At 38.9% G+C, this 23527-nt stretch overlaps 1 protein-coding gene across 13 annotated transcripts in view; it reads right to left on the bottom strand.

Moving 5' to 3' along the window:
* Window positions 1–23527, bottom strand: part of Dnah9 (dynein axonemal heavy chain 9) — a 373887-nt gene that overhangs the window by 52995 nt on the left and 297365 nt on the right. For all 13 annotated transcript variants that reach the window (XR_002386940.2, XR_015443305.1, XR_015443304.1 and 10 more), the window contains 2 exons: window positions 2685–2878; window positions 432–580 (listed from right to left, as the gene is read on the bottom strand). Coding sequence is in view for 8 of the 13 variants with exons in the window: in XM_087192015.1 (XP_087048141.1) it covers window positions 432–580; window positions 2685–2878 (343 nt within the window). In the remaining 5 variants the exon portion in view is untranslated. The remainder of the gene's footprint in view (window positions 1–431; window positions 581–2684; window positions 2879–23527) is intronic.

Below are 23527 nucleotides of genomic sequence, written 5' to 3'. Positions count from 1 at the left end.
AGCAGTAATAGGAAACTAATAATGGAAAGTAAGCAGGAGAAATTGGTTGGGAGACTGGAGTCCCCAATACAAAGTTCACTGTATACCATTTTAAGGGTTTCAGACTTTGAAGGCAACAGGAGTCCATGACAGGACCATACTTGTATTTCAGAAAAATTGGCAGGACTGTGATGAGGGAGATGGGTGGGGGGCGTGTTGGGGACAAGGCCCCTTCACGAATCTGCTGCTGTATATTCTGCCTCATATAGCACAGAATGGTCCTTTCTCTCTCGGGTGGCTGATTCCCTAGTTTTGCTTCAGCAATCACTCTGAATTCTGTACGGTTTACAAATATTGAGTATTGCATTAGGAACCTTTAATCTGGAAAAGAGAAATCAAAAGACCCAAAGAATGAAAGTGCAGTCTTAGCTCCAAGAGGAATCTTTTCTCACCTTGAGTTTCCACATCCTTCAGTGGGTCTACCCCTGGAGACAGGATAAAAAACATGGGAGTGGCTGGTCCTGATTCTTCAAATGAGGATGCAAAATCTAGTGGTCTCCCCACTACATATTTGCTTCCTAACTTCTCCTCAATAAAATCTCTGCCAAAAAGAAAGTACATATATGTGTATTATTCATAAAATAATACTTGAGAAATGAAGGCCTCTAGAAATGAAAGAAGGTGCTCAAGTTCATGGGTTAGACACAGAACATACAGTCACAGAGGTAGGATGGGCTCCAAGTTTACAACTTGTCAGGTCAGTACTTAGAGCCTCTGATGCTCCCCTAGACCAGCCCTCCTTCTGAACCACTGTCCACTTTGGTCATTGCTGACTCTTGTGGAGTCTGGTGCCCTCTCATATCACCCACCCATCAGGAGACCACTGGGACCGGTGCTTTTGAAATGCTCATAGGCAGCTAAATTTATCATACTCTGTGTCCCATCTGCAAGATTAAAGGCCTATAGGACTTTAGTCTCTCCAGTTCTGTGAGTCTCTGTGTTTACTTTCATCTCACTCCATTTAGCAATGATCCCTTCCAGAGTGGCCCATTTGGTGTTAAACAAATCCTCAACTGCAGCTACTTATTTATTGAATGTCTGGTCCAACTCCTGACCATCGCTGAGACTACCACTATCTACCAGGACACTATGTTCCTTGTAGTCTTCTCAGCTGTGCCTGATGTACTTTCAGAATGGGCAGTGGTCAGAACTCTGTTTCCTGTAAAATGCTGTTTTCAAGCCATTACCTCTCCAGTCTTTGGCTCTGTTGAGGCTTATTTCCCATAATTGTACCACCACTACCCTAGTACATCAATGCCATCTGTTGCTCCATTGATCACTCTTCTCATTCACTGAACACTTGGGCACTTGGCTCATGGATGTCTTCTCCTCTAGCCTTGGTGACATTAACACCTACATGGATAATCTTGTAGATTCTTAGTGCCTTCAACTCAAGTAATCATCATTTCTTCTCCCCTTCAGCCACCTGATTACATGGCCACATCTTCATGGTTATCATTACCTGGGAGCTTATTCTATCAGGAACAGTAAGTAGAAACATCCTATTCTGTAAGCAGAACCTACTATCCTTACATTTCTTTTGATGATGTATCTTTGCTTCATCTTCCCCATATTAGTATCACTACAAGTGCACTGGAATCTCAATATCTTAGCTTGTCTATTTTTCTATTATTCTCTTAATTTCTTTACCTCTTTCCTATCAAATGTAGACTCCATGGTCTATAATTTATTTTAAAAAATAACTTTTTAGGCATAGTCAATAGAGTGCATGGTTCACCCCCTCAAATGTACTATTCAGTGATTTTTAATGAGCTCACAAGTTGTACATTTTTCACTGTAATCTAGTATTAGGATATTTTCATCACAGCAGTGAGATCCCTTATAATGCAGTTAATTCCTACTCCCAACCCCTAGTTCTAAGCAACCACTGATCTGGTTTCTGCCTCTATACATTGCATGGCCTGTGACTTCTAATCATTTTCTTGACAACATCCTCATGACCCTTGCTCAGCTCTTACTCCAACACACCAATATGAAATGACTCTGGCTCAAGGTAACTGTCAATCAACATTTGGTCTTCTGATGAAGATCATCCAGTGGTGAAGACCAGAGCCACGGATGCAGGATCCTAAATAAGGGGCCCCTCAATTCTACCTGGAATCCTTTGAGCTTCCTTGGTCAGCTTTCTCTTTCACTTTTCACACTTTTTCAAACTTCCACTCTTCAAATATTAAATCCTGCCACCCTCTTTCATACAAACTCTATCGATCATCTTTCTATTTTTCAGAGCAACTAGGAGTCAGCAGACAAAAATCTTCCTCAATTTTCTGCCATTCATTTATCATTTTACTTACAGCCACTATCAACAGTTTATCCTTTTTTTGTGATGAAAGAGATGTTCTCCCTGTAAAGGATGAAAATTCCATTGGTTCTGTGGGTCCTATCATCTTCTACCATATTAGATGTGATCAGCACCCTTTTCAATGCTGATATTGATTAGCATCTCTTTCCAAATTGTCCGCTAAGATATTAAGAAAATCTATGGCATATACAGAGTAACTGGCCTCCTGGGATTTTGAATGTTGGTACAAAGGTTCTCATTACTAGCCTTGCCAATCTGGCCATCCTAAGGTTGTCCCTACTGCAGGCCTGTCCAGGGCCTCCCACCACCTCCTGCTCCCTACCGCATGGCGTAGGTCATCCGGTCAGGACGCATGGCCCTCATCATGCAGAGGCGCTGCAGGGCTGTCTTGTTCTTCCACTCCTGGGGGAACTTCTCCTTTTCAGGACACTCTGACTCCACGAACTTTTTCCAGCTTTTGGCAGATCCCTCAATGTCCCGATCCAGGTTACAGAATTCTTCCATTGATGAAAGTGCCTGGGAAATTTCAAAGAGTCTTGTACTGAAATGCAATTTCTCTAGAAAGCTAAAATTTGCACTGCATTGGGGGTCAACAGGCAAGTACAGTTATATACACAATTGTGCCTCACTTATAGTCTGGTCTGGAGGGTTTGAGCTTCCTCCAGAAAACATCACAGAAGAGGGAGGATACTGATCAATTCATTCTCAGCAAACTACCTCCAATAATGTGCAAGGTTTATCAAATAAATTGTTTGAGATGTTATAAGCAGCACATACTAAGCCACATCCACCTGCATGATATCACACAGGAAAGAGGGACAGAAGGGGACAATGCTTATTTTGGCTATGAAGTCTGAACATCTAAATCATAGGCTTCTTCCTTATGTCCTCACATTCACTCTTCCACCAAATTCAGTCCTTTTAGCTCTCAAGGTGTCTCTAGAATCACTGGCTTTGTATTAATGTCAACTCTTAAAATTTCCCCCAGTTGCCTATTTCTATAAGGATGAAGTCTAAATGCATTACTTGGTAATAATCAGATCTCTTCATTTGGTGCCTTCCTCCAGTATTTCAGGTGTCCTGCAATGTCCCCAACCGTATTATTATTATTTGATTTTTTGGTTTTTCAGACAGGGTCTCACTACATAGTTCAGACTGGCCTTGAACTGACTATGTAGGCCAGGCTGGCCTTGAACTCATGGTGATCCTTCTGCTCAGCCTCCTGAGTGCTGAGATAACAGGTGTGTGCCACCATGCCTGGCTCTTGCCCCCAACTTTAGAAACGGTCTGACTCATTTCCTTGTTCACATTATTTCCACCTTATGTAAGCCCTGGTATCTTCACTAAACTTTAGTCCTTCCTTTTTAAGCTTAAGAATTTAAACTTTCAAACTAAAAGGACTAAACTTTCTAGTCCTTGTGCTAGTCATGCTTATTATTAGTTAAGGCTCTGTAAGTTGTCAAGCCCAGTTCAAAGTCAGCAGCCTCCCTGAAAGTGTAAACAAGGACTCCAAGGTATAATGGATAGTGTGAAATGGGAAGAAAAGGGGCAAAGGGGAAGGGGAAGTGGGAGGGGTAGGGGAAAGGAAAGAAGGGAATGGAATTAGTGTGAGAAAATGAAAAAATGGAAACAAAGTCTTTGTAAATAGGGAGGGATGGAGGGGTTGAAAAGTCTTGGTAAATGGGGAAGGGTGGAGGGGGTGAAGGGAGGGCAAGGAATGGGGAAAAAATGAGAACCAGGATACGTCATATAAAGGTACAAGTTCCCAATGATAAACATAAATGTATTGCATACCTAAAATATACCAATAAAAGAATTTAAGAAAAAAAAAACAAAGGGAAAAAGATGTACCAATAATATTCCTTTTTTTAAAAAAGCAAGCAGCTATAAATCAGTTGCTCAAGAAAAAAAATAATGGAAGAACAATGAGTCATTAAGTCTATATGAGTGATGGTGATGTGGGCACTCTGGAGAAGCAGGGTAAACCCCATCCACACAAAATTTGGTCCCAATGTCAAGACTGAGGATGTTGCACATAAGAAGATATGAAAAGTATTGCTCTGAGAATGAGGCCTTCTGGGGAGAGCAAGGAAATTCCCAAGCAATCTGAAAAGATCTTGAAAGAGCCAGAAAGGAGACTGCCTTCAGGTTTTTATGGTAGTTAAAGGTGGGTGAGGGCACCTGTGCGTGGGCTTACCTGGTACAACTTCCCTCCAACATCTCAGGAAGGTGTTCTTACCAGCTTGCCCAGAGATGGGGTAGAAGAGGAAGAAGGCGAGATAAGAATTAAAAGCTATCAGAAATCAAATATCTAAAAACTGAGTGGTTGTTTGTTAAGAGATTTCAACTTGTGAGTAGCTGTAAGTGCTCCACAAAGGGTGAAAATACTGGGTTCTTGGTTGCAGATGTGACTGAGGGAGGTTGTATACCTAAAATGTACCAATAAAAGAATTTAAGGAAAACAAAAACAAAACCAAAAAACCCCACAGATGTGTGTCCTATTTATTTCACTTAAGAATATGGCCTCAATGTGCATCCACTTAGCTATAAATGTCTCTAATTTCTCATTTTTATGGCTGAGTAGTACTCCATTTTATAAAAAGCCATATTTTCTTTATTCAGTCTCCAGTTGATGGGCAATTGGGCTGCTTCCAAGTTTGAGCTATTACAAATTGTGCTGCTATGAACATGGGTGTACATATATCACTGTGGTATGATTCTTTTAATTCTTTGGGCCCAGCAGGGGAACAGCTGGGTCAAATGGGACTTTCAGTCCTAGTTCTTTTGTTTTGTTTTTTGGGATTTTTTTTTGGTACCAGGGATCAAACTAGGGTCCTTGTGCTTGCGCAGGCGGCGAAACTACTGAGCTAAATTCCCGGCCCTAGGCCTAGTTCTTTGAGGTATCGCCATACTGATTTCTACAGTGGTTGCAGCAGTCTACCCTCCCACCAGCAGTGGAGCAGGGTTCCTCTTTCCCCACAACCCCCCAGGATGTGTTATTGGTTGATTTCATGACAGCAGCCATTCTTTCTGGGGTGAGGTGGAATCTCAGCATTGTTTTCATTTGCTTCTCTCAAATGACCAGTGATGTTGAACATTTTTCATATGTTTATCTGCTATTTCTACTTCTTTGAGAAATGTCTGTTCATTTCAGATGCCCATTTTTGGATTGGGTCTTTAAATTTGGGAGGTCTGATTTTTTTAAAGTGCTTTATAGATTTGAGATAGTAGACCTTTGTCTGAGGAACAGCAGGTGAGAATTTTTTCCCACATTGTGGATTGTCTCTTCACACTGCTGGTGGTTTCTCTTGCTGTGCAGAAACTTTTTAATAAGAAGAGATCCCACTTGTTGATTGTTCGTGCTAGTTCACGGGCAACTGAGGTTTTGTTCATAAAATCTTTTCCTACACCAATGTCCTCAAGAGTTCTACCTAACCTCTCTTCCAGCTGGTTCAGTGTTTCTGTTTTAATATTTAGATCTTGAATCCATTTTGATTTTAGTTTAGTGCATGGTGAGAGATATAGGTCTAGTTTTAATCTCTGGCAAGTTGAAACCCAATTTTTCCAGCACCATTTATTAAAGAGCATATCTTTCCTCCAGTGAGGGTGTTTGGCTCCTTTGTCAAAGATGAGATGGCTGAGTGTGTCTGGCGTTGTTTCTGCATCTTCTAATCTATTCCACTGGTCCTCAGGTCTGTTTCTTTGCCAGTACCATGCTGTTTTTATCACAGTAACTTTGTAGTATAGTTTCCAGTTGGGGTTGTGATACCCCCGGCATGTCTCTGTTACCCAGAATTGCTTTTGCTATTCTGGGTCTCTTCTTGTTCCAAATGAATTTTTGGATTTTTTCCTCAAGATTCATGAAGTATGCTGCTGGGATTTCAATTGGCATTGCATTGAATCTATATAGCAGTTTTGGAAGTATGGCCATTTTCACTATGTTGATTCTTCCTACCCAGGAGCAAGGGATGTCTTTCCATTTTCTGATGTCACCTTCAATCTTTCTTTTCAGAGTGCTATAGTTTTCAGAGAAGAGGTCTTTGATTTCTTTCATTAGGTTGATTCCTAGGTATTTCAGTTTTTTGGATGCTATTGTGAAAGGAATTGTTTGCCCTATTTCTGTCTCAGTGAGTCTGTTGTTCATGTAGAGGAAAGATATTGATTTTTGTGTGTTGACCTTATATCCAGCTCCTCTACTGAATTTGGTTACTAAGTCTAGAAGACTTTTGGTGGAGTTCTTGGGGTCTTCTATATAGAGTATCATGTCATCTGCAAATAATGACAATTTGACTTCTTCATTTACTACCTTTATTACTTTTATTTCTTTCTCTTGTCTAATTGCCATGGCTAATGTTTCCAAAACTATATTGAACAAGAGTGGTGATAGTGGACATCCTTGTCTTGTTCTTGATTTTAGTGTGAAGGATTTCAGTTTTTGACCATTTAGTATGATATTGGCTGTTGGCTTTTCATAGATGGCTTTTATTAGATTGAGGTAGAGACCATCTATTCCAATGTTTTGTAGGGTTTTTATCATAAATGCATGTTGAATTTTGTCAAATGCTTTTTCTGTATCTATGGAGATAATCATATGGTTTTTGTCCTTGACTCTATTAATACAGTGCATTACAAATATTGACTTGCATATGTTGAGCCATTCCTTTATCCCTGGGATGAATTCCACTTGGTCAGGGTGTATGATCTTCTTGATGATCTTCTGCATTCTATTTGCCAGTATCATAGTAAGGATTTTTGCATCTATCTTCATTAGTGAGATTGGCCTATAGTTCTCTTTTTCAGTTGGGTCTTTCTCTGCTTTGGGGATCAAGGTGTTGCTTGCTTCCAGGAATGAATTTGGGAGTATTGCTTCCCTTTCAATTTCAATAAAGAGTTTAAACAGTAGTGGCAGTAGTTCCTCTCTAAATATCGTGTAGAATTCAGCAGTGAAGCTATCAGGATCCAGTCTTTTCTTGGTAAGTTTTTAATTTCATTGATGATATTGGGTTGTTTAGAATTTTTAGGTCTTTTTTGTTCAACTTTGGTAATTCATAAATCCATTTCTTCTGTGTTTTCCATCTTATTGATATATAGGTTCTTGAAGTAGGTGTTGATGATCCTCTGGATTTCTGCTGGGTCCATTGTAATTTCATCCTTTTCATTCCTAAAGTCAATACTGATATGTATTGACTTTTCATTCCTAATTGCATGGATTTGGGCCTTTTCTTTCCTTTTTCTGATAAGGTTGGCTAAAGGTTTGTCAATTTTGTTTATTCTTTCCAAGAACCAACTCTTGGCTTCATTGATTTTTTTGTATCTTTCTCTTAGTCAACATTGTATTGATTTCTGCTCTGATCTTTATAATTTCCTCCCTTGTATGAGCTTTGGGTTCATCCTGCTCTTCTTTTTCTGGAAGCTTGAGATTCAGCATAAGGTTGTTTAATTGGGCTCACTCTGTTTTCCTAATATGAATATTCACTGCTATGAATTTCCTTTGTAAGGCTGCTTTCATTGGGTTCCATAGATTCCAATATGTTGTATTGTCATTGTCATTTAATTGTAGGAACTGTCTGATTTCTTCTTTAATTTCCTCTGTGACCCATTGGTTATTCAGAAGTGTGTTGTTCAATTTCCATGTGTTTATGAAATTCTTGCAGTTTCTTTTGCCATTGATCTCCAATTTCATTGCACTGTGATCTGAAAATATACAGGGGATAACTTCAATTCCTTTGCACTTACTTAAACATGTTCTATGAGCGAGTATGTGGTCTATTTTGGAGAACGACCCGTGTGCAGCTGAAAAGAATGTGTATTCTGATTTTGTGGGGTGGAACACTCTGTTAAACATCTGTTAAGTTCTTTCGTTCAAGCGTTTGATTGAGTTCTAGTATTTCGTTGCTTATTTTTTGTCTAGTTGATCTATCTATTTGTGACAGTGGGGTATTAAGGTCCCCCACTGCTATTGTATTAGTGCTTATTTAATTTTTCATGTCTGTTAGTATTTGTTTTGTATAGTTGGGCGCACTAGCATTTGGTGTATTTATGTTTATGATTGTCATCTCTTCTTCTTGGATTGTTCCCTTTACAAGGATGTAGTGTCCTTCTTTGTCTTTCTTAAGCAGTGTTGGTTTGCAATCCACTTGATCTGCAAAGAGGATAGCTACTCCTGCTTTTTTTGTGTGTTCCTGTAGCATGAAGTATTGTTTTCCACTCTTTAACTTTCAGTCTATGAGTTTCTTTTTGAATTTAGTGTGTTTCTTGTATGCAGCATATTGTTGGATCCTGCTTCTTGACCCATTCTTCCAGTCTATTTCTTTTGATTGGTAAAATGAGGGTATTAACATTGATGATTATAACTGATATGTGTTGACTTATCCTTGTCATGACTTTTTCTTTTTGTTGGATTCTCCCCCTTTGCTTTAGTTTCTTGTTGTGCCTGATGGATTCATTCTGCTGAGCTTCCTGGGGTTGTGATCCTCATTGTCTTTTCCTAGGATAGTGTCTAAAATTTTTTGGAGTGCTGGTTTGGTATTCATGAAGTTCATAAGGTGCTCTTTGTCATGAAGGTATCTTATTTCTCCATCCATTTTGAAAGATAGTTTTGCAGGGTACATCAATCTGGGTTGGAGGCTGTTTCTCTTTAGGGCTTGAAATATGTCGCTCCAAGTTCTTCTTGCCTTGAGGGTTTGCATTGAGAAGTCTGCTGTGATTCTGATGGGCTTTCCTTTGTACGTGATTTGTTTCTTTTCTCTCACTGCTTGTAGAATTTTGTTCTTCTGCTGGGTTTCTGGAATCCTAACTATTGTATGGCTATGTGTAGATTTTTTTGATCGAGGCTAGTTGGAGCCCTGTATGCTTCACTTATGTGTATGTCAAGTTCTTTCCCCCTGCTTGGGAAGCTTTCTGCCATCACTTATGTGAACAGTTTTTTTTATGTCATCTACACTCTCTCCTGTGTCTTCATTGACTCCAGTCTTATGTTTTTCTTCTTTGCATTGTCTAGCAGCTGCTGGATTGATTTCTCATGGTCCCTATTTTATTTTATTTATTTATTTTTTCTTAAATTCTTTCATTGGTACATTTTTAGGTATACAATACATTTACATTTATCCTTGGGTGCTTGTACCTGTACATGATGTATCTTGGTTCTTATTTTTTCCCCATTACCTGTGCACCCTTCACCCCTAAAACTGTCCCTATTTACATACTTTGTTTCCATTTTTTTTTCTTTTCTCATAATTTTTCGTTTCCATTCTTTCCTTTCCCTTTCCCCTCCCACCACCCCTACTCCTTTGGACCTTTTCCTATTTCAAAGTGTCATTTATTAGTTATTAATCCTTTTAATCCTTATTTACACTCTCAGTTTCTCACACTACATAAACTATTTGGTATTTACACGTGTGTCTTATTTATTTCACTTAAGAATATGGGCTCAATATGCATCCATTTAGCTATAAATGACTCTAGTTTCTCCTTCTTTATGGCTGAGTAGTACTCCATTTTATAAAAAATCCACATCTTCTTTATCCAGTTTCCAGTTGATGGGCACTTGGGCTGTTTCCAAGCTTTAGCTATTACAAATTGTGCTGCAATAAACATGGGTACACATATATCTCTGTGGTATGATTCTTTTAATTCTTTTGGGAAAATACCCAGCAGGGAAATAGCTGGGTCAACTGGGACCTCCAGCCCTAGTTCTTTGAGGTATCTCCACACTGATTTCCACAGTGGTTGCACCAGTCTGCACTCCCACCAACAATGGAGAAGGGTTCCTTTCTCTCCACATCCCTGCCAGCATTTGTTCTTGGTTGATTTCTTGACAGCAGCCATTTTTTTCTGGGGTGAGGTGGAATCTCAGTGTTGTTTTCATCTGCATCTCTTGAATGACCAGTGATGTTGAATATTTTTTCATATATTTATTTGCTGCTTTTACTTCTTTGTCTGAGAAATGTCTGTTCATTTCAGATGCCCATGTTTGAATTGGGTTTTTGAATTTGGGGGGGTCTGATTTTTTCAATTCTTTATATATTCTAGATAGTAGCCCTTTGTCTGAGGTACAGCTGCTAAAACTTTTTCCCACATTGTAGGTTGTCTCTTAGCTCTGTTGGTGGTTTCTCTTGTAGTGCAGAAGCTTTTTAATAAGATGAGATCCCAGTTGTTGATTCTTTCTGCTAGTTCCCGTGCTACTGAGGTTTTGTTCATAAAGTCTTTTCCTATGCCAATATCTTCAAGAGTTCTACCTAACTTATCTTCCAGCAAGTTTAGTGTTTCTGTCTTAATATTTAGATCTTTAATCCAATTAGATCTCAGTTTAGTGCATGGTGATGGATATGGGTCTAGTTTTAATCTCTGACAGGTTGAAATCCTGTTTTTCCAACACCATTTATTAAATAGGCTATATTTCCTCCAGTGAGGCTTGTTGGCTTGTTTGTCAAAGATGAGGTGGCTCAGTATGTCTGAAGCTGTTTTTGCATCTTCTAATCTATTCCACTGATCCTCGGGTCTGTTTCTTTGCCAGTACCATGCTGTTTTTATCACAGTAGCTTTGTAGTGTAGCTTCAAGTTGAGTATTGTGATAACCCCAGCCATGTCTCTGTTGCCCAGAATTGCTTTTGCTATTCCAGGTCTCTTCTGGCTCCAAATGAATTTTTGGATTGTTTTCTCTAGTTCTGTGAAGTATATTGTTGGAATTTCAATCAGCATTGCATTAAATCTAGATAGCAGTTTTGGAAGTATGGCCATTTTCACTATATTGATCCTTCCTACCCAGGAATAAGGGATGTCTTTCCATTTTCTTATATCCTCCTCCATCTCCTTTTTCAGGGTGCTGTAGTTTACTTTTTATAGGTCTTTTGCTTCCTTTGTTAGATTGATTCCTAGATATTTCATTTTTTTGGATGCTATTGTAAAAGGAATTGTTTCCCTAATTTTTCTCTCAATGAGTCTGCTATTTTGTATAAGAAGGCTGTTGTTTTTTGAGTGTTGACCTTATATCCACGTACTCTACTGCATCTGTCAATTAAGTCCAGAAGTCTTTTGGTAGAGTTTTCCGGGTCTTCTTTGTAAAGTATCATCTCATCAGCAAATAATGACAGTTTAACTTCTTCCTTTCCTATCTTTATTCCTTTTATTTCTTTCTCTTTTCTAATTGCTGTGGCTAATGTTTCCAGAACTATATTGAACAGGAGTGGTGATAGTGGGCATCCTTGTCTTGTTCCTGATTTTAGAGTGAAAGTTTTCAGTTTTTCACCATTTAGTATGATGTTGGCTGTTGGTTTTTCATAGATACCCTTAATCAGGTTGAGATAAAGACCTTCTATTCCAGTTTTCTGTAGAGTTTTTATCAAGAATGGGTGTTGGATTTTGTCGAATGCCTTTTCTGTGTCTATTGAGATGATCATATGGTTTTTGTCCTTGACTCTGTTAATATAGTGTATTACATTTATTGATTTATGTATGTCGAACCATCCTTGCATCCCTAGGATAAATCTGACTTGGTCAGGGTGTATGATCTTCTTGATGACCCTCTGTATTCTGTTTGCCAGTATCTTGTTGAGGATTTTTGCATCTATGTTCATTAGGGAGATTGGCCTGTAGTTCTCTTTTTGGGTTGGGTCTTTCGCTGGTTTTGGAATCAAAGTAACACTTGCTTCCAGGAATGAATTTGGAAGTATTGCTTCCCTTTCAATTTCCTTGATGAGTTTAAAGAGGAATGGCATTAGTTCTTCTTTAAATGTCTTGTAGAATTCAGTAGTGAAGCCATCAGGATCTGGGCTTTTCATTGTTGGTAAATTTTTTTATTACATTTTCAATTTCACTCATTGTAATTGGGGTGTTTAGAATTTCTATATCTTCTTCATTGAACTTTGGCAATTCATATGTATCTAGGAATCTGTCCATTTCTTCTGTGTTTTCCATTTTATTAGAGTACAGGTTCTCAAAGTAGGTATTGATGATCCTCTGGATTTCTGCTGGTTCTGTTGTGACTTCCCCTTTTTCATTCTTAATTGCATGGATTTGAGTCTTTTCTTTCCTTTTTTTGATAAGGTTGGCTAAAGGTTTATTGATTTTATTTATTCTTTCAAAAAAACCAACTCTTTGATTCATTAATGTTTTGTATCATTCTCTTAGTCTCCATTGCATTGATTTCTGCTCCGATCTTTATAATTTCCTCTCTTGTGCAGGCTTTGGCTTTGTTATTCTCTTCTTTTTCTAGGAATTTGAGGTTCAGCATTAGGTTATTTATCTGAGTTCTCTCTGTTTTCCTAATATGGGCATTCACTGCTATGAATTTCCCGTGTAGAACTGCTTTCATTGTGTCCCATAGATTCCTAAATGTTGTACTGCCATCATCATTTCCTTGTAGAAACTGTCTAATTTCTTCTTTAATTTCCTCTGTGACCCATTGGTTGTTCAGGAGGGTGTTATTCAATTTCCAGGTGTTTGTGGGAGTTTTGCAGTTTCTCATGTTATTGATCTCCAATTTTATTGTACTGTGGTCTGATAATATACAGGGGGTAATTTCAGTTCTTTTACATTGACTTAGACATGTCCTATGAGCTAGCATGTGGTCTATTTTGGAGAATGACCTGTATGCAGCTGAAAAGAATGTTTATTCTGATTTTGTGGGGTGGAATACTCTCTAAATATCTATTAAGTCCATTTGTTCAGTAGCTTGGTTCAGTTCTTGAATTTCGTTGTTAATTTTTTGTCTACACGATCTGTCTATTTGTGATAGTGGTGTATTGAGGTCCCCCACTACAACTTTATTAGTACTTATTTGGTTTTTCATGTCCATTAATATTTGTTTTGTATAGTTGGTGGCATTCATATTTGGTGCATATATATTTATGATTGTCATCTCTTCCTCTTGGATTGTTCCCTTCACAAGGATATAATGACCATCTTTGTCTCTCTTAATTAGTTTTGGTTTGAAATCTACTTTGTCTGCAAATAAGATTGCTACCCCTGCTTTTTTTTGGGTTCCTGTTGTGTGGAGAGCCGTTTTCCATCTTTTTACTTTCAGCCTATGAATTTCTTTTTGAGTTACGTGTGTTTCTTATATACAGCATATTGCTGGATTTTGTTTCTTAATCCATTCTGTCAGTCTACTTCTTTTGATTGGTGAATTGAGGCCATTAACATTGATAGTTATAATTGAGAGATATTGACTCATCCTTGTCATGATATTTTACTGTTGCTGGCTCTTATTTCTTTTTCCCCCTTTCCCTTTAGTTTCTTACCTTGTCTGGTGGCTTCCCTCTGTTGAGCCTCATGGAGTTGTGACCTTCATTGCCTTTTTCTAGGATATTGCATAAAATTGTTTGGAGTGCTGGTTTGGTGTTCATGAAATTTCTCAGGTGTTCTTTGTCATGGAAGTATCGAATTTCTCCATCAATTTTGAAAGATAATTTTGCAGGATACAACAGTCTAGGTTGGAAGTTATTTTCTTTTAGGGCTTGAAATAGTTCACTCCAGGCTCTCCTTGATTTGAGGGTTCGTGTTGAGAAGTCTGCCGTGATTCTGATGGGCTTTCCTTTATAGGTTGTTTGTTTCTTTTCTCTAACTGCCTATAGGATTTTGTTCTTCTGTTGGGTTTCTGGGATCTTGACTATTATATGTCTAGGTGTAGATTTTTTTTTGATCATGGCTGGGTGGAGTTCTATATGCCTCACTTATCTGTATGTCCAATTCTCCTCCTCTGTCCAAGAAGTTTTCCACTATTCTGTGAAAAGTTTTTTTTATGTCAATTGTACTTTCTCCTATTTTTTCATGGACTCCTATCAGTCTTATGTTATTCTTCTTTGCACCATCTAGCAGATGTTGAATTGATTTCTCATGGTCCCTTATTATTTTTAAGAAATCTCTGTTTTCATGGTTCTTAACCACAATCCTGTCTTCTATATCTGACAGTCTATCTTCAGATTCTCTTAATCTGCTCTGCATGCTTTCAATGGAGTTTTTTTGTTTGTTTTATTTGGTTTGTTTGGTACCAGGGATCGGGTCCTTCTGCTTGTGACGCAGGCGGCGGAACCACTGAACTAAATCGCTGGCCCCTTCAATGGAGTTTTTAATCTCCTGAATATCTGTTTTAATCTGTTTCATGGTTTCCATTTATTTTCTTATGCTGGGCATTCCTGGCTTCCAGCCTGTTTCTGAGCTCATCTATTTTTTTTCAGTTTCTGTTCTAGAGCCTCTAATCATGTCTTTCACTCTGCTCACCATCTCTGTAGTTATCTGGGAGATTATTTCTGCTTTGAATTTTTCTAGAGCCTCATTCATCTGTTTTGTTACTTCCTGTGCTGTCAGTTCAGGGTGTCCAGGTGGTTGATTATCAGACTTTTGCACCTCATTTCCCCCAGTAATTGCCTTTTCTGGGGTGCAAGTCTGGGTTTGTGACTTGCTTAAATGCCTTCTCATTTTTGTTTTTGGTACTGTCCCTGGTTTAGTTCCTGGGTTGATATTATGAAATTGTTTATTGTAAGTATCTTTGTTGATCTATTTAAAAGCCTTATGGAATGATTGCTTTTCAGAGGTGTCTACCAGATATAGCTGGTCTTTAGGTTTTGAGTCTCTAATGCCTCGGGGGCTATCTCATTTTCATTATACCAGGAAGGAAAACTGTTTAGATCAATCATGACACCTTAGCCCAAGTCATACAATCAGCAACACCATAGCATCAAATACATCTTAAGAGAATGACAATTTGTGGTAGTTATTAATCTATCACCTTTAAAAAGTAAAGGGCCAAAAAAAACCCCAACAACAACAACAAAATAATAAAGGGCCTCCTTCAAGGTGTGTCTCTGCTGTCACAATAGACAATGTGGGCAGCAGTGTGCAGTTATAAGTCAATGAGTCTCAGTAAGCTAGTCCCAGTCCTGTGAGATTCAGGCAGATATCTGGTTGCAAGTCCCAAGTTGAGCTCCTGTCCTCCTGCAGGGTTGCACTCTGCAAATTTCTACTGTAGGTTTCAGCTGCTTTTCCCCTGAAGAAAGTCCAGTTTCTGATGGGAGCTGATAATCCGTCCAACTTACCAATCACGGTGGTCTGGTGTGCCTTTATTGCAGAGATTCCCTTCACTTTTCCAGTGGGCTTGTTTTCATCAGGAAGTCTGAGACAGGCACTCTCTCTGTTGTTCACTTCTGGAACTCAGGACAATGGCTTTTGTCCCCCTGTGCCTCTGCAGTGTGTAACCAAGTAGCTGCACAGCCAAGAGGCCAGAGGCTGGGGGGAAGGTGTATTGTTGGAGGTGCCCGCGCGGCCCAGCCGTCAGCTGGTGGGCCTGCCTGGGGGGGTTCTCCTCACCCTGTCTCCCTTACTATTTTAAAGGAATTTTTCTTTTCCTGGTCACTAATTGCAATCTTATCTTCTATATCTGAAATTCTGTCCTCACATTGGCTTATTCTGCTGCATAAACTTTCAATGGAGTTTTTAATCTCCTGGAAATCTGTTTTATGGATTCCATTTGTTTCCTGTGTTGGGATTCCATCATGTTCCTCAGCTTCTCTATTTTTTTATCTGTGTCCTCTCTAGATTTATTAATCATATCTTGCACTATGGGCACAATCTCTGCTGTTATCTGAGAAATTATGTCTGATTTCATTTTTTCCAGATTCTCTTTTGTTGCCAGTTCAGGGAATCCAGGTGGTTGAGTATCACATTGTTCCATCTTGTTTCCCTTTGGGGTTGCTTTAGGTGATCTGGAAGTCTGGTTTTGAGATTTGTTTATGTGTCTTCTCATTTCAAGGGGGTTGGGTTGTGTGGGTTGTGTGTGCTGCTTGTGCCCACATGGCTCACCTCCTTGGTGTTGGTGGTGTGCTATGGCAGCTTGGAAGGCTCTTCTTCCTCAGCACTGGGGGCCGCTCTGCTCCTCAGTGCTGGGGGCAGTGGTACAGTGGCCCAGAAGGCTCACCTCCTCCTTGGCGCTGGGGGAGCTCTTTAGCTGCGTGCTTGAATGGAAAGGTTCTCACAAAACTGGAGAGGTGGAAGGTAAGGCTCCAAACCAGGTTTTTGTGGGCTACCACCCTGTAGACCTTGCCCTGTAAGATGGCGTAACCCCTGTTCTTCCATTATTAACAACTATGCTTATATTTGGCTTCTTCAAAGTTTGCCCGTGTACCTAAAGCACCCACTGCAGAGCCATGAATTTTAAGGTGCCCAATAATTCTTATTAGAATTCATTCATTCATCTATTCTTTTGATACTTATTGAAAGTCTATTATGTGCTCAGGAGTTTGGGAATATAGTGGTAAACAAAACAAAACAAGATACAGGCCTTCAAGGAACTTATAGTCCCAAGTTAAGGAGAAAGTTGATGAGAGAAGTCCTGGGGAGCATGTAGAATTCTGTTAGGTAGAGATAGAGATAGAGAGAAAAGAAGGACATTTTATGCAAATTATCAGAAAGAGCCAGAGCCTGCAGGGTAGGGTGTGAAAAAATGTGGTGTGATTTCAGAATATGAAACCAATTGACAACAGGACAAGGAAAAGCTACAGAAGGACATATACATTCAACCTGAGCTTGACTACACTCTTCGCTCATGAGGATGATGCATGTCCTTTTGAGGTAGGAGGTAGAATAAGAACAAATAACAAGAGGTCATGGGGCAAAAATTGAGAAACCAGACAGAGCAAGGATGACTATGTGAAAACATTAGGAAATGATCAGATAAAAGTTATCCTGTCCCCCTCCCACCCCCACTCTCCAGGCATGTGCAAAACCAAAACTACATGACCCTGGCCTGCATCCAACCTAATTTTCATGGTGGCTTTGATATCCCCCACCTCACGCCTGACCTTTGGATGCCATGATACGTCCTCTAAAAACCTTGTATGGTCAAAAACTCCCCTCTCCAGACAGGTGATCCAAGTCAGGTACCCTACTAGGCCATGACTCTTGTCAATCCCCAATAATGGATATTTCTATAATCCCAAGGCCTTAATTAAGAGACCCAGTGCCTGCCACTTCAGAACTGGGGCCATGAGATTTTCCCACTGGCCATTACCCGCTCTGCAGAGTGTACTTTCTTTTGTTTTTAATAAATCTTACTCTTGTTTTCTCTTCTGCATGTCCTGAGAATAATTCTGTGTTCAGGATACCAAGAACGTGGAAACAACTCCCCAGGGAACCTCCATCTGCTAACACTTTAACATGAGCTTTGTGGGTTTTCCATTTTTATCCTAACCACTAGAGCAGGGAGCACACCTTCATTCATACTGAGAAGTGGTGTTGAGTGCTGTTTGGAAGAATGAAGGAGGCCTGGCGAGACAGGGGCTCTGGTCCCGGCACCACTACTTCTGACCCATTGGTCTGGGAGCCTGTTTCTAAACTTTACTGGGCTTTGGGTTTTTCATGTGGAAAGTGAGACTGACTCATCTTCTCTATCTCCTGTCTAGTGGAGACACAATGCTTTGAAGATGAGGGAGCCCTCCCTGACCCCTCCTTGGGGCTGGCTAGCTATTGAATTGCAATTGCTGGTTTACTTGCCTTTTACTCCCACAAGATTATGAGTTCCCTGTGGGCAAGAGCTTTCTTAAGCACTGCCTGGCACTTAGGAAGTGCTCAATTAATAAAGTTTGATGTCTGGGCAGTCAGCAGGAGGGCCCTTGATGGGCAGAGAAAAGCTGCAGCTGCTGTCATTATTTCTCTCCGGAGCGGAGGAATCCACTTTCATCTTCTTCCAGGCAGCCTGTCACCCTTTTTCCGGCTTGCACCATCATTAACCCTTCTGCAGTCTTATTACCCCCTCTGGTGTCTCCACAAAACAGAGCAAATTACACCGTGATCAGCGCTCCCACAGCTGCCAGGACTGGGTCTGAAACACACTGTCTTGAAGCTCTGGCTTGCACACAATTGCAACATTTAATCGCCCAAATGAGAGAAAGGGATTTCTAGCCTTCTAATAAGCTAAATGGAAATGACTAATTAACCTAATTACTTCGGACTGTGTAGCAAAATACAACTGAGCTAAGTTGGCAACCAGAGTGGTAGTGAGGGGCCTTTTGAATGGCTAACAAAGAAATTTTCTAATGGAGACCAGAACGTGCCATTACCTTAAAGTTCAGCATTTGATGGAACTGAAAAAAAAAATCCTTACAAAGGATAATAATAAAAGCAGGATTTTATCATAAAGACTTCATTCATTACCTGCTTATCAGTTCTTCTGGGGAAACAAGGCAATTAGCCTTCCTCATTAGACAGAATGCTTTAAAATTTTTTATCATGTCCTATTCAATTATACTTATTTTGTTTCTTTAGGCAAAAATCCAAGTGAACACTTTAGAAGGGCATTTATCAAAGACTTTGACAATATGCACTACATATTGCATTGTGCTTCACTTGTGCACATCCTGGACTACTTTGCTTGACTTTGATGGATCTGGACTTTGGCGGTCCACAAAACAAATGCGGGGGGAGAGATTGATTCACTCATTTGCAAAAAATTTTGAACAGCCAGGTGAGCTCAGCCTACAAAATAAACAAAAAGCAGAGTAAAGCAAAGCAAAGCAAGCCAACCAAGCAATCCATTTTGTGAAAAGAGGAAGGGAATGGAATTGCACAATGGCTTTTGTGTTGAGCTGTATAAAATGAAAGCCTGTGAATCACATATTCTTCTTGACTTCTGCTTCGGAGGGCTTTGTCAGGTAACAGAAAGCAACTGGACTTGGCCCAATTGGGCAATTCACAGGTCTTGAAAGTTTCTCTTTCTATGGATGAATTCTATCAGGCACAATCCATATCAAGCACAGCATGTGTACATCTTATAGTTGGGTAATAAAAAGATCACAATTGTTATTGGATGAATTGTGTTCCCCAAAAAGTTATATTGAAAAACTAACCACTCAGACCTGTGAATGTGACCTACTAGAAATAAGGTCTTTGTAGATACAATTCATTTAAGATGAAGTCACTAGGATGGCCCCTAATCCAATATGGCTAGTGCTTCATTAGTAAGGGAAAGACATAAAGAAACACAGAGAAAAGTTCCATAGGTATGTGAAGACTGAAATCAGAGCCTGGGACTGGGTTTACGGTCCTCAAATCAAGGGACAACAGAGGTTACCAGAAGTTGAAAGAGGCAAGGACACATCCTCCCCTGAGGATTTATAGGGGCCATGGCTTTGCCAACATATTAATTTCAGGCTTTTAGGCCCCACACCTGTGAGAGAATAAATTTCTGGTGTTTCAATACTCAGTTTATAACATTTTGTTATGGTACCTTAGGAAACAAATACAAGCACTATAGTCATAATCAGCTTCCGTAACTGAATATTTGCTTTGTATCTGACACAACCATGTAAGGAAGGTGGTGTGACAGCCATTTCGTAGATAAAGAAGGACTGAGGTGAATAAAATAACATACTAGAGACCAGACACCCGAAAGCTAGAACTTGAATTTCACTATGTCTGACTCTAGAGCCTATGTTAAACAGTTCTTCTCTAACACTGCTCTAGTTCTGCAACTGATTTTTAGAACACATTTTCCATGAAGGCATAAGACAATAAGTCATTATTGTCAAGCTTTGGGACCATTCTGTCCAAAAATATAGCCCCTGAGTGACTATTGAGCAGTTGAAATAGAGTTAGTTTAATAGTGTAACTGAGAGATTAACTTTTTTTTTTTTAAGAGAGCCTATCTTATCCAGGCTGGCCTTGACCTCCTGACCTCAAGTAATCTCTTACTTCATTCTCCTGGGTAGTTGAGACTATAGATGCAATCCACCTTACCTGACTCAGGGATGGAAATTTTAATTGTACTTAATGTTAATAGTTATAAAAATTTAAGTGTAGAAACTGGAAGTTGTTTTAATAATCAGAAAACTTTTAAGACTTTTAGGACAATTTGGGTATGTGAATCAATTGCTTCAACTCCAACTTTTATCAAACATAAATACAGTTACTTTGGATGAAAATTTAACATCTGAATTCTGATGAATTATATGTACAAAAAATATAGCTGGGCCTGGTGATGCATGCCTGTGATCCCAGCACTCTCAGGAGCTGAGATGGGAGGATTTCAAGTCGGAGCCCAGCCTGGGCAAATTAGTGTCAGCAGGACTCTGTTCCAAAATAAAAAGTAAAAAGGGCTGTGGCCCTTGGTTTAATTTTCAGTACTACAAAAAACAAAATTGAAAATGAAAACAAAACCAAAACAAACAAATCAACAGCAATAACCCCATCAGATTTTGAGGACTCAGTGCAAAAATATAAAATGTCTTATTAATATTTGTTAAAGTTTGAATCTTAAAACGTTCCCCAAAGACTCATGTGCTAAATCTTTGCTTGCACAACAGTAATGGTGTTGGGAGATGGTGGAACCTTGAGAAGGTGGGGCCTAGTGGAAAGAAGTTAGGTCACTGAGGATGGGGCTTTGCAGGGACTCCAGGCTCTTTTCTTTCACTCATTTTGTTTTTCTTCTTCTTCTTCTTTTTTCTTTTTTGGTACTGGGGATTGAACTTGGGACCTTGTGCTTGCGAGGCATGTGGCGGAACCACTGAGCTAAATCCCCGGTCCCTCATTTTGTTTTTCTGGAGGCCATAAGGTGAACAGCTTTCCTTCATCCCATGCTTCTGCCACAATGTCATGATGTACTACCTCAGTGTAAGCTCTAACACAGTGGGGCCAGGCAACCATGGCAACCATGAACTGAAACCTCTGTAACTGTAAACCAAAGTACCCACTTCTTCCAATTAAACTGTTTATTTCAGTTATTTGGTCACAGTGACAGAGAGCCATGTAACAAGTTTATAACAGTTGCATATTGAAATGAAAATATTTTTCTTGTATTGAGGTAAGGAAAATTCTTATTTATCTTATTAAAACTAATTTGATCCTTTTTTTTTTACACTTTACTGTGGCTACTAGAATGTTTCAAATAACGTGTGTGACATGCATTAGATTTCTTTTGGACAGGACTACACTAGAATGTATTTATTTAGTCATATTATATGAGGTCTAGGAAACTTGATGGTATTCCAGATCTCTGCACTTACTATAGTTATTACTAGATATTTTGTATATGTGTGATTTTTGGCTGCTGTTGGGAATGGAATCTTTTCTTGTTTCTTTCTTAATATATTATTTCCCTTCTAATTCACCAGATTGGGTCCAGAATGATGAATGAAATTAAATAAAAATCAAATTACACCCCTATCATTATTATTTACATCAGAGATCAGTAAACTCCAGCTTGCAGGCCCCATCTGGCCTGTTACCTATTTTAATAAATAAAATTTTAGTTTAGTGCATGGTGAGAGATATAGGTCTAGTTTTAATCTTTGCAAGTTGAAACTCAATTTTTCCAGCACCATTTATTAAAGAGGCCATCTTTCCACCAGTGAGGGTGTTTGGCTCCTTTGTCAAAGATGAGGTGGCTGAGTGTGTTTGGAGTTGTTTCAGCATCTTCTAATCTGTTCCACTGGTCCTCAGGTCTGTTTCTTTGGCACTATCATGCTATTTTTTTTTTTTTTTTGGTGCTGGAGATCAAACATGGGTCCTTTTGCTTGAGAGGCAGGTGGCGGAACCACTGAGCTAAATCCCCGGCTCACCATGCTGTTTTTAATCACAGTAGCTTTGTAGTATAGTTTCAAGTTGGGGATTGTGATACCCCCTACCTTGTCTTTTACTTGACCCAGATGTTCCCCTGCTGGGTATCTTCCCCAAAGAATTAAAAGAATCATACCACTGCGATATATGTGCACCCATGTTCATAGCAGCACAATTCATGATAGCTCAAACTTGGAAGCAACCCAATTGCCCATCAACTGGAGACTGGATAAAAAAAATGTGTGTTTTTTTAAAAAATAAAATGGAGTATTACTCAGCCATAAAGAATGAGAAACTAGAGACGTTTATAGCTAAATGGATGGACATTGAGGTTATACTCTTAAGTGAAATAAATAAGACACACATGTATAAATACCAAATAGTTTCTCTAGTGTGAGAAACTGAAAATGTAAATAAGGACTCAAAGGTATTATAGATAATGTGAAATAGGAAGAAAAGGGGCAAAGGGGAAGGGGAAGTAGGAGGGGTAGGGGGAAAGGAAAGAAGGGAATGGAATTAATATGAGAAAAAGAGAAAATGGAAACAAAGTCCTTGAAGATAGGAAGGGGTGGAGGGGTTGAAGAGAGGGTAGCAGAGTGAGGAAAAAATAAGAACCAAGATGAATTATGTAAAGATGCAAATTTCCAATGATGAATGTCATTATATTGTATACCTCAAATGTACCAATAAAATTAATTTTAAAAAATAAAATTTTATAAGAATTCAGCCATATCTATTGATGTATGTAACTTTAGGATGGTTCAATAGTTGCCTAAATACAGTATTAACTATGTGACCCCTTAGAGGAAAAAAAATTGATGACTCTGATTTAGATACAGTTCTAAAACTTATTTTAAAAATATGTACAGAAAGGAAGGAAGGGAAAGGAAAAAAATGAAAAAAAGAAGGAAAAATGTGAACAAATCTTTTGTAAATAAGGAGGGGAAGAGGGGTTGAAGGGAGAGTAGGGGGATAGGAAAAAAAAAGAATCAAGATATATCAAATACAGGTACAAATTCCCTATGATGAACGTGATCATTATATATACCTGAAATGTACCAATTAACTTAATTAATTAAAAAAAAGAATACCCACAGACCCTGAAAAAGAAATTTGAAATATTTTGAGCAATGGTAGCTTTAGTGGAATTAACCTAGAATTCCCTAAGGTGACTTCTTTTAATGGAAACAGCATTGCATGTAAATGATTAAGTTTTGGGCTTTTGTTATAAAGTAAATCAGCTTTAATGGTTCTCAAGGGAATTATATTGAGTTAAGAGGCAATATATTTATGCTATATATTTTCATTTAAATAACATCCTTGAGATGAAAAATATTACACAATGGAGAAGAGATTGGTGGTTGGTTGGTATTAGGAATTAGAGAGGACAATGTGATTATAAAAGGCCAACATTAGAAATCTGTCTAATGCTAGAACTTTCTGAATCTTTTTTTAAAAATTAATTTTATTGGTACATTTAAGGTATACAATACAATGACATTCATCATTGGAAATTTGCACCTTTACATAATGCATCTTGGTTCTTTTTTTTCCCCCATTCCCCTGCCCTCCCTTCAACCCTTCACCCCTTCACCACTCCCTATCTACAAAGACTTTGTT

The sequence above is a fragment of the Heterocephalus glaber genome, unplaced genomic scaffold, assembly GCF_053883595.1.
Source record: "Heterocephalus glaber isolate CG9 unplaced genomic scaffold, H.glaber_assembly_v1.0 deba00001564, whole genome shotgun sequence".
In the NCBI taxonomy this organism is placed as follows: Eukaryota; Metazoa; Chordata; class Mammalia; order Rodentia; family Bathyergidae; genus Heterocephalus; species Heterocephalus glaber.
Note: the sequence above shows the minus strand (reverse complement) of the source record. Positions and strands in the feature narration are given on the sequence as shown.